Source organism: Hetaerina americana, unplaced genomic scaffold (genome assembly GCF_022747635.1).
Source record: "Hetaerina americana unplaced genomic scaffold, ioHetAmer1.1.p SCAF_4, whole genome shotgun sequence".
Lineage (NCBI taxonomy): Eukaryota > Metazoa > Arthropoda > Insecta > Odonata > Calopterygidae > Hetaerina > Hetaerina americana.
The window spans coordinates 28,443,179-28,455,192 of record NW_027286985.1 but is presented as its reverse complement, the minus strand read 5'-3'; the positions used below and the strand labels follow the sequence as shown (position 1 = coordinate 28,455,192).

Genomic DNA, 12,014 nt, shown 5'->3' with positions numbered 1-12,014 from the left:
ATATTTATTATCAATAATGGATATATTTCCAATGAAAAAATTTTATTTATAAAATCACTGCATTAACCAGCAAGTCCAAGCCCTCATCGGTCTACAATTACAACATAATCCTAGCAAAATTTGCAAATAATATTGGCTTCAAACCTCCAGTTTCAGTTCATTATTGCTTCCCTGAAAGCACAAGTTTTATTCCCAGACAATCATCACACTTCAAACTTAATCAGAGAGTTAAATTGGTTAGAGGTTAGAGGAATACATCCAATTATGCAATTCTCTCAGGACCTTGTTCTATACAGTTCAGCCATCTTTGGTGATTGTTTTGGACTTGTCGGTCATAGAGGATATCTAAATGCTACCTCCAGTGTGAAAGTTCTATGGCAGTTTTGAGATGAAAGAATCATGGTACTTTGGAATTCTGCTTTGGACACTGTGAATATTTTTAATAAATGTCAACAGTGCCAACTTTGTTTTCTTTTATTTTTATGTGGATTCTGAGAGCCGTATAAGTTTAATCTCTGGATGTTCGTTTTTTGTGGTGCTACAAAATACTTAGAGAGGATTATTTTCATTTGACTAAAACTTTTGGATTTGCTGTGTGTTTTTCTATCACCAAAAAATTACAAAGCTCAGGATTGCAGTAAGAATACAGTTAACCCTATCAGATAACCTCGGTTCAACAACTTTTGTGTGAGGGCTAGTATAGTCCTTGATGGTTTTGTGCTTAATGGTGGATATATTATTTTTTGTTAGAAGTTGTGCAATTGATTTACTATATGATATAACAAAATTTTGGAACATAGTAAAGAAGAGGAAACCTCAAGCAACGACAGTCCAGCAGATGACGATGCAAATGTGAATTGGAACTATTACCAGAGAAAGTGAAACTACTTCCTCACAGGCCATGGAAATTGCCACAGATTTCAAGCATGGATAAGTAAGAAGGAGGAAGAAGATATGAAAGTGGTATTTTTAAGATAGATGCCAGTGACTGGACAAAATCCATTTAAAAGGCTTTGAGGTGGCATTTGCTTCGTCTCAATAACTTCAACAGATGACTTTTTGCAGGTCAAAAATCCCTTGAGCTAAATGAGGCATTATAATAACTTTACGCTCAATTCCAATGATAATGAGGTGTTCACATTTTAAATAATATGCCTTACAATTTAATTTTTTTTTAATCTTACACTCTAACTTGGTTTCATAAATACTATTAACTATTCTCTCAAAATGAATGATGGCAAAATCATATGAAGAAGGATATTTTAATAAGAGTATAAAGATATAGCTGGAAAATGAGAAATCAAGAACAAGGTGACAAGAAATTATTCATAGAGAAAAATATTCAACCCTCATTTATTTCAATCACCAAGTTTTTAGGATGTAGCGACAATTTAAGATGCAATTTAAATGAAGATGTTTCATATTGAATTTGATATTGAAATCGTGACATGGCTTCATATTAATTTCTTTCTTCAGCAACTGGTATCTAATGATTTTGTTTTTTGGATCTCCATTTAATTACACCTGTTAAATATTTCCTGATGAAAGCAGTGGCAACTATGACTTTAGATAGATATTATTGCTGGCTGTGACCATTTTCTAATTTAGAATTGTTCATGCTAGAAACATGGACTTCATGCCACAATATATTGGATTACTTGCATTATTCAATAATTCAGTATGTATTCACTGAAGTTTTATTTCTTTGTACAGCGTCAGTTTGCATAGCGTTCTATGATCTAGGCACCTAAAGCAATGCTTCAGGGTACAAACAATCTATCATAAATTACATTAGTAAGTCACTATTGGAATGAACGACGATTGAACCATTAACCACTATTAGATTCAAAATGATATAACCACAGACTTTGAAAGTGTCTTTCTCCGAGAACTTTTGTCATTGAGAAAAGGATTATACACCTGAAGATGGCAAAAAATTCACAGATGTGTTTTCACATGAATGGCTATTAAGAAGAGAAAACTATGCACAGAGAGAAGGCAAAATGCATGTTAGACCAACTTTCAGCGAACTTACATGCATGTACTTTGCCAACTCTGGCAGTGGCGGGGTAACTTTCTCACATGTCAACCCCGAGGCTGTGGGTTTGATTCCCACCTGGGTGGTTTTTCTTTAACCTAGGGCTTGGGAATTTGTTAATGCCATTGTTTTTATTTTGATATTCAAAATTTGATTCACAAAGTCAAAAAGGTTGTTTTTTGGATTCATGCTAAATAAATAAAAACCTATTGTGTTAAAGCTGATGATGATAACAATTTACAAAGAAATCTAAACATACCACCAGTGCTTAAATTATGAATGCATTCTAAAGCCTTCATCAGATATAGATATGCTAAGAAATTCTTAATTTTATTAAATCAATTCCAAAATTTCTATTAATCAAAATTGAATTAATTCTAATCCATTCATCATATACATAATGAAACATTATTATTCCCCACTAAATTTTCTTCATGCCAACCTGATGACGTAAGAAACTTACCATAAGATTCCACTTTAACAGATGAAATAAAAAATGAAATAGGTTTCAATTTCAAAATAACCTTAATTTCTCGCCAAAGGACTTTTCGACTAAATTTTTGACAAAATATAGATATAGTTTGGTCCACTTACATACTAATGAGTGGTATATCTCTACAATCTATAATTCAACTTTAACTGCTTCTCTTTGATGAAGTAGGTACACAATTTTTGGCACCTGCCTCCTGTTGTGACCACTGTTGAACAGTGCCAGCTTATTTGACATTCATTTTACATTTTATTCTAATGGAATTCATTTCCAAGTTTATATTACTTTCTCAACATTTAGTGATAAAAATATTCACTTTTTAGGCAAAATCACAATGTCACATTTATAGCATTCACTCCCACACACAAGGCTGAAATGCCACCAACTTATCAGGTATGTTTTATCTTTAAGATAAAATACTTACAGAAGCGCCCTCAACATTCTTCACAAGAACTAAGTCAAAAGATTCCTCAGAGCACTGGAAATTCGTAGCAATGTCTTCTAAGAACTCTCCAACTGTTGTGGTTGGTGTTGGGTTTAAGGTAACTAATCCTTGGACCTTGTCAACAGTCCCCATCCTCATGTCCCTCAGCACACACACAGCATTGCTGCTGTCTTCTTCTGCAGCTGCACAAACCATTTTTTACAATTCTAGGAGAGCAGAGAATACTACAATGAGAACAATTCCCAAGTTCAAACTATAACTTGCACTCAACATGGCCCTGTTTGAGGATATGTAAATAACACCAGGGCGGAAACAGGTACTAAATTAATTTAATATGGTTACACCAATTGTTATATTTATCATTTAAGGGAGTGGCAACTCCATAGGCATCATGGTAGAATCTGGTCCATTATTCCAGGAACTGATATTTTTGCAATAATAATCTTCATAATATTTTTGAAAGGATCAAGGCAAGAGCATTATAGTTGATGCTACCATTCATAATTACATGTATGAGAACCATGGTAGCATTTCCAAAACATTAAGGCTCACATTTTGGGAAGAAATGGATAACGCACATTACATGAAATATTTACAAATGAATTCTTAACAATAAATAACATACCGTTAACAGAGAAAAACTAGTTCTCTGAAACCAGACAAGATATAAAACGTGGATTGCCAGGTATTCCTTATTCTGGCACAAATCCAGCAGACTTGGGAGTTCATTTGGCTCACATAATTTATTTTTTACCATAGGAAGGGAGTCACCTAGTGGCCATCCCAAGAAAGCCGCCCACATGAGCAGCGTTGGTGGGAGAGAGGGTTCTATTTTTGGCTAACTCAGCCGATCTATTTCAATTCAGTCACATCTTTCGAGTTGACGGCAGTCTTGGGGGAGAACGTAAAAATATGCGAACCTTTTTGCAAGGAAAGTTTTATCAAAGGAATGTAGTTTTTCATACAAGAATACACAAAGTTAGGGTACTCATGTTCCACAACACAAGTATATCGTCCCCCGCATTTTGAAATTGAAGCAATACGCAAACAAAACTACAAGGCATCTTGACCCATGAAAAAATAATACAAGAAATATAACATGATATTAGCAATCATTTATTCAACGGAAAAGAAATAAAACACGTGCTTAAGTCTGTCAATTAATGAGTAAAAATTAAAAACGACAAAACTTAAATTTTTGCTTACCGATTTATTACAATTCAGTGGCTTTGGGATGGCTTGTCTGCAGGCAGAAGTCAAATGGCTCGGCCTATAATAAGGTATTACTTAACAAAATATTTGACATTACGGTTCTAAACTTTGAACGACAAGGGGCACACCCTTAATTAATAACGAAATTACTCATCTATTTGAAGTGCACGATTATAATACACGGCAGTTTTGTTCATTATGCAAGGGAGGGAAATCCATGAGTAAAATCAACAAAACATTATAACTTTGCAAAGAAATTCCACTTCAGTACTCCGACGCATTACGTCTGAGCCGCAATGATCATGACTTAGGACAGACAAATCATTCCTTACTAAAATCGTCAGTCAACATTAAATTGGTAATATTAAATAAGGCTTCATCAAATACCCATTAATACACTATTACACACCGAGTTTGTCTCTAACGCCGACTTTATTCACAGCCATAACCAGCTAACTGCAGCCAATCACCTACCACTTGATTGGTCGAAATCAGGCTACGTCAGACTACAACGTCATATAGGCATGTGAACGTCATTTTTTACGCGTGATATTAGAAATATGTGCTAAGGGGTTTATTAGAGAAGCGTATTGTATATACATTCAACAAAACAAACTGTTTATTAATCAAGGAGCATGTTTCTGATAAAAAAAACCGCACCGATGGTTGTAATTTTACATTTTACTGAGTCAATCACGGAATCCGTGACTCTTATGTTTTAACCTCAAAATATCTACTCCTACTAAAACTGATTTTCTACACGGTGAATTTCGCTGCGGAGACCCTAATTACCATGAATGGTAAGAAGCACTCTGTTCACTTTTTTAGTTGGTATTAATGTGTTGCGTTAGTTACGAGTACATAGCTACAAGTTTTTGGCGGAACCCTTTGTGACATTTTCAAACAGAGCTACAGATATGTACTCCTCAAACAAAAATTGATCAGCGGAGGTTCATTGCCCATTATTTCACCAAATCATTTTCGACCGTAGCACGCTACGGTCGAAAATGCACTGTCAAAATTGGATCACCTTATCATGTTATGGTTTTTAGTCATAGTGCACGAATGTCAGCGGCGAATTTTCTTAGTACATAACTATGTAATTGGAGATGAATTATCCATTCTTACGAAGTGTTTTCAAAATTTTTTCCTTTCTATCGAATTTTCAAGCGCTAACACTTTCTTCGTTTGCATCGTCAGATATAAGGCTGATGAAATGACTTAAACAGAAATTCTCTTAAGATATAAGCGCTACTTTGTGGTTGGAAACATTACTGTGAACTCAACGTAACACATGAGATGCTACAAGAATACTCACTTTAAATACATTGACGTACCTAATTAGGAATACACTCATTCGCCATTAGTTTCCTTGTAGTAGTAAGTATAACCCTTACCGAAGAAGTTCCATATTTTCGCGGAAAGGGACATGATTATTTTTCATGCATTTTTTTCGCTGATTTTTGACATCGTCTCTTGTTTGCAAGGATGTGTGGGGTATTTGTCGTCCATTCGTTTAGTTTTCAATGTAATTATAATGCCTATATTTTTAGAAAAAAGACCACTTGATCTGATAGTGTCCCCGTTGTCCTTTACAGTTGTATTTATTTCTTAAAGCCCTTGGCAATCCAAAAATATTACCCGCCTTTTCTTGGCGTGCCACTCGATGGGCAAATGTTTTCCACAGTACACGAACAGAACGGAACGCGTATTTGCATATACATTTTTGTATTGTTTATCTTACTTACGAATTGACGTGTGCCTTAAAGTTTAATCAGTAACTTAAGTATTACTGAGAATATTCAATTAACTCCCCCCAGGACATTCTTCTAACTTTAGAATATATTTGCGGATGTAAGCCTTAATTGTCGGAAGAGAGTTTTCTCGCATTTAGCATTCTAAAATTTTTTCTCGCATTCTCGCACACCCGTTTTATTTTTACGAATAGAAGACCCTCTTCATATCATATTAGGATTTTTTTAAATAACTCGGCGGTATTTCGTATTTTCCTTGTCGATAATGTTTTGTTCACGACTGTACATATATATGTATATTCGTGGCTGTGGTTAAGTTATTGTTTACTATACCTGTAAATATCTACTTGCTGCTTTCCGCTAGAATTAGGGTGTAATTCTTTTCAGACCTTATTTAAAATATGGATTATACTGACTCGGAAGAAATTGACTATGATTCAGATGTAGTTTTGCTGGATGATGGTGAGTTGTTATTTCGTTTTATACACAATGTGCCAACCTTCAATAAGTGCAATGATCATTGAAAATATTTATTAATACCCTCAGGAATAATAAAATTCAGTGGTCGTGGAAGTCCAGTAGATAGAGCTCTGGCCTACTGACAGGTGGGCCCGGGTTCGTTTACTGTGTGACTGTATGATGTGATTTTATGTGTGTGTGTATATATATATATATATATATATATATTTATTTATTTATATTGTATATTATAAATTTGTGTGCTTTAATAATGTTAACCAACTCTGCCGCGTACGTCTGATGTGCATACATTACACAAGACAAAAGGATGACCTAGGCTTACCTATTTGTTTTGTTAATAAAGACCAAAATTCGATATTGTTACAATGAAGGCATTGAAATTCTTCTTACCGAATCCAAATTGAAAAATTCGAATTATTAAAAAAGTATGGTTAAAAATAGTTACGGCTGAAACCTTAGTTTGAGTTTACCACCCAACGAATTTCGATGACCCTTAAGTTGTTTAAGTACAAATACTTGTGATTGTTATGCAGTTTTTGTATATGTTGTTGTATACGTTTATAAATTGATGAGATCAATTCTGGTGTATATTTAATGACAGAAAATGAGGGTGATGCCGACCTCAGCGACAATGAACTTTCATATGGCTCGCATTCATCGGAAGAATTGGCCGAATTCGAGGTAATCGTTGCTCAGCATACGCATGGAGATACATATGTTTATTTACCAGGGAAGTCAATTAGGTTTTTTTTATTCAGGACATGCAGGATTTTGGTTTCGAAAACTCGCCAACTTCCGAAGATTCGACATGGTACCCCCCAAATAATGATGGACATCCGGATTTTGAGAGCGATAGTACCTCTTCGACCTCTGCACATCAACATGATCATGAATCTGACGATTCACCTCTTATAACAGCTGAGGATGTTACTTCTGCATCAGAGGCATTGGCAAGTCACCAAGAAAACTCAGCATTATCAGAACCTTCTACTGTATCCACACAACCATCCAGCTCCCATCCCACTTCACTCGTTTCTCCAGAAAACTCTTCATCTACAGTAACGTATGCATCAACATCTTCGGCAGAAGCACCCATTAACCCAGCCCTGCCAGTTGAAGCAAGCCAAAATCATCCAAAGGATGCCACGGAAAAGACAATTCCAGACCGTGAATCACCAAGAGGTAGTCAAAAGGGTATTATCTAAGAATCTAAGTTTATCAAATTCCTCCATTCTCTCTCCCATCATGTTATTCCCTTCTTAGGGAAAGTGTAAAAATGGTATGTTTTGTCTTTTTTCCAATTTTTTCCATGCTACCTTTCCTTATCATATTTTTTGCCTCTTTCCATATTCATGCATTGTTTCAAACATACTCACATGTCCATGGGACCTCTGTAATTTTTCCCAAACCAAACCAAAATCTCATTGACCATGCCTAATATGACTCTGGATCTGCTGCTTCCTATAAAACCATGTATTAATTTTTCTTTTAAATGTAAAGTCTCAAAACAAGCCTAAACCAGCTAATGACCCTTCATTCATATCCACTTCTAGAGATTTATCAAATCCCCATTATTTCAGGATAGTGGTTTAATTGTACCATGCAGTGCATGAGAAAGGTTTCAGCATTTTTGAGGAAATATTTTTATTTATATGCCCAGGGGTTGTCATTTACATGTGGTGGAAGACCCGATTATATTCTTGTGGAATTCCTACATCAATCTTTTCATTTGAACTGCTTTCGCAAATTTAACTTCTCGAATTCTTATATAGTCGTCAATCCTTGAGAAGCCTCCTCCCTTATTTTAATTGAAGAAGCAACTTCATCCAATCTAGAATTTTGAAAGCACTATTTAAGCCCAGAAATGCTGCACATATTATTTTCCTTCTGTTCAAAGAGCCTGTTAAGTCATTTACTGTGTGTTTTATTACAGTCCCATAGTTTTATCTTGATCAGGATTCATATTGTTGATAATATAATATATTCAGTCATATGCATAAGCTATCATTTGTCTCAATACTTTCTCCAGATATTTTTCATTTGCACCAAATATTTTAATGGGTCAAAGATCTGGTTTATTTATATGTAATACTTTTCCTCATGGAACCATTTTGGCTTTTTTTTATTCTAGGAACAGTAACCAATTCCAGCTAATTATTTTGCACCCTGAAAATCTGTTAGCTCCTCAAAATAGCGATTCATTAGGATGGGTGCTGGCCTGAAGAGCACTTCAAAAGTTAGGATACTTAATCTGGATCAGAAAATTCAATATCCTGGAATAATCAGGGAAAATTTAGGAAATTTCTGGGATTCGCTCAAAAAAACTATGCTACCTTTAGAGAAATGCACATTTTAGATTTCACTTTAATGGTTAGAGGATTATGCATTTCTCCAAATAATTTCAATTGCATTCAGTGACAAATTGATTTCAAGAACTTGAGACTAGCTGTGTTCTTGGTCCTGGTGGTATTGACAGAACAATCTGTAGTGTGCTGTCAGGAAAGTGCCATCGAGCACGGAGACAGCTAGGCAATTTAGCTGATTAGTTGTCAGACACACCACAGTGAAGTAGCAAGCAACTCGAATGTTTTAGGCCACAGAAAGTCCAGCTGTTGCTTTGACAGAAAATTTGGGTTGCAAACTAGGCCCTAAAATTGATCATATGTAATTGAAAGGCTCATAATCAATGACACTAATTATTTGTAGTCCAAACTATCAAATGCTATGCTAATTAATGAAATTCAATAGATGTTTGGCAATTTTTCATGGCATTAACGGTAACAGAAATGCAATTCTGTTATAAATAGCACTGAAGTGCACCAAATGAGCCGCAATATTGATTTATGACTCAATTGTAGTAAATAAAAAATCAATCTTATGAATAATTTTTACCCAGCTTGTAAGGGATTTCCAGGTTTTTGGCAAAATCTGACCAATTCAGAAGGATTTGCAATGAGAGTGAAAAATGATCAATTTTCCTCCACTCATGCATAGAAATGTGTTTTTGCCCCTTTCAAAACCAAAATCAAATGTTTTAGTTGCCCCTTATTTGGTCTGGTTGTGATGAAGAAATCAACACCAATCAGCAATAATACCAAATGACTGGTTTTTCTATCAATTTAGGACCAGCATGGTTATGAGAAAATCCTGGAAAAGCAAAGATATTTGTATGTCACTCAGAAACCACCCTGTTCATGGAATTTATTTATGGGTCACCCTTACTTGTCATTACTCATTTATTCTTGTTTAAAAATCACCCCAACATTCCTGATTTTGATCTTTTTTATAATTGGTTATAATTGCCCTTCTCCATCATTTTGCTACATGTTAAATTTGCCTGGCATTTTAAACTTGCTCATATTAAATAGTTTATGTGCTAGTGTCCAAGGTTTTTCAGAAAATCATTTTATATGCATGTGTGTTACTGTTAAAGGTAAGAAGAGGAAAAAGGTGTCTGAGAATTGTGGATCAGTTGATTCAGAAGAGGACTGTAGTGGGCAGACCTGTCCCATATGCATGGATGAGTGGAGTAATTCTGGGCCGCATCGCCTTTGCTGTCTAAAGTGTGGACACATATATGGTGAATCATGTATCCAGCGATGGCTGACTTCAGCATCTGTTTCCTCAGGGCGTTGCCCACAGTGTAACACCAAAGCAAGAATCAGAGACATTCGACCTCTCTTTGCACGATCTCTCAGAGCTATTGACACTGCTGAAAGAGATCGTCTCGCAGTTCAGTTGGAAGAATCAAAGAGGGAGCGAGAACGATTGGAATTGGAAGTCACAAGATTCACTATGACCAATGAATTGCGCAAAAGACAAGTTGAAAAGCTACAGGTAGGTTGATTGAGGAAAGTTGTTCAAGTAATGTGTAAATCAACAAATTCATATTGGTATCAGTGTTGTATGCAAGTGATGCATATTTATGAACAAATTGGCTGATTACATGCCTCTAGGCTCACAGCTTTTTTTATGCAGAATAACTCTTTTCCTACCCCTAATTGTAAAAAATAGGAAACTGTATTTTAATGATGCATGCAAACATTAGCCTACATGAGAAAATGAAAAGTTGCTCTCATCAAAGAAATGGCCGATGAAAACTTTAATCTAGGGCAGTTTGGCGCAGCAGTTACGTTATTGTGGCAAGAGAATAATTGTAGGCCAGAGGCTTTTGAAGTGTGGGTGTGGAGAAGAGCAGAAGGAGTTATATAGATGGATAGAAAAACAAACAAAGAAGTGCTAGGTATAGTAGGAGAGAAATCTTTTAAAATAAATTCAGAGAAGGTAGGAAATATGAATGCAGGGTATATTAAGTGGCAATGCACTGTTGTTGGATACTGTGGTTATGTTGGGTAAAAGGTAGAATATTGGGTTGATGATTTCAAGGAAAGATAGGCATTGGATGGAATCGAGAGTGGCAGAAAGTATGTCAGTTTGAAGAATGGTTTATTGTAAACCAGGTTTGAGAGTTTTTTTTTAGTGGTCTATTAGTTGGGGCTTAGAATTGTTGCGGAACTTTGGGATTGAATCCATCAAAACATACCTTGACTGTGAGATTACCTTAATCATAATACCTAATGCCAATCAATCAGTTTATTTTTTCAAGGATTTTGTTGTAGAAATATAGGACACATCAAAGAAAATTATAATAGCTGATATTCATCGACAGAGTAGAGCATATGCTATAACAGATATTTGCAAAGTTTTTTTAAATAGTGACTTTTTATTGAGATTCCTCTCATTGTCAGGTAACTTATTAAAAAGAATGAGGTCCATATTTTTGGGCCCAAGTGCTCCATCCAAGCGCCAGTGGTAATTATTCAATGCTTGTGTAAGTTTTCTCAAAAAAATTTAAATTTCAGGGCTTTGTTTCTTTCAGTTTTATTTTAATAGGGGCCCAAAGATGTCCACATCTAATAAATTGACATTAAGGCAAATTGTAAATGTGCGCCTCATTGGCTATGGAGGCAATTATCTAAAAAAAAAATTGCATTACAAATGATTGGTATGGTATGACTTAGAAATGACACATTTTGACACTTTAACTGACAGTTTGTCTTTCACATGACAGAGAAGCCCTGTTATACTACTCGTATTTTTGCATGGCATGTGCTAGATGCTGCTGTTATGCCAGGCAGGAATCAGTATGTCAACCAAGGATTTTGAAGCTATTACAGAGCTTGGAGAAAAGTGTATGCATTAGAACAGTTCAATTCTTTCAAATGACTTTGGCCATCATTTGTACAAATGACATCAATTACAGTGATTGTAAGGGGGAAATTAGTACATCTAACTGAAAATAGGCTACCAGTTACATTTTTAATTGGTGTCACGTTAAAAGCTGTTTTTTTATAAAATTTAATGCACAAGCATCAGTTAAGTACCTTGCTTAGTAGTGTACTGATTATCTTTGTATGTTTTATAATTGTGTGTGGCTGTAGTAACACCATCCTCTTTGCTTTCAAAGGAAGAATTAGAACTACTCCGTAAAGGAAGAATAGGTGCTGTTGTCATCCCTGAGACTGGTGGAATGGCAGGAGGTAACTCTGCATCGGAGGATGGGTGTCAAATTTCAACTCCATTAGAAGGGATTGC

General features: G+C 35.4%; 2 protein-coding genes across 4 annotated transcripts in view; one reads left to right on the top strand and one right to left on the bottom strand.

Moving 5' to 3' along the window:
* Window positions 1-4,679, bottom strand: part of LOC139692553 (ubiquitin carboxyl-terminal hydrolase 47-like) — a 59,755-nt gene extending 55,076 nt beyond the window's left edge. For all 3 annotated transcript variants that reach the window (XM_071590789.1, XM_071590791.1, XM_071590790.1), the window contains exons 1-3: window positions 4,595-4,679; window positions 4,180-4,243; window positions 2,953-3,179 (exon numbers count right to left, since the gene is read on the bottom strand). In XM_071590789.1, coding sequence (XP_071446890.1) covers window positions 2,953-3,168 — 216 coding nt within the window. In that variant the 5' untranslated portion in view covers window positions 3,169-3,179; window positions 4,180-4,243; window positions 4,595-4,679. The remainder of the gene's footprint in view (window positions 1-2,952; window positions 3,180-4,179; window positions 4,244-4,594) is intronic.
* A 1,207-nt stretch (window positions 4,680-5,886) lies between these two features.
* LOC139692387 (E3 ubiquitin-protein ligase RFWD3-like) overlaps window positions 5,887-12,014 on the top strand; it is a 17,418-nt gene continuing 11,290 nt past the window's right edge. The window contains exons 1-5 of the mRNA XM_071590551.1: window positions 5,887-6,401; window positions 7,021-7,100; window positions 7,178-7,601; window positions 9,853-10,256; window positions 11,887-12,014. The exon at window positions 11,887-12,014 is cut by the window's right edge and continues 406 nt beyond it. Coding sequence (XP_071446652.1) covers window positions 6,341-6,401; window positions 7,021-7,100; window positions 7,178-7,601; window positions 9,853-10,256; window positions 11,887-12,014 — 1,097 coding nt within the window. The 5' untranslated portion in view covers window positions 5,887-6,340. The remainder of the gene's footprint in view (window positions 6,402-7,020; window positions 7,101-7,177; window positions 7,602-9,852; window positions 10,257-11,886) is intronic.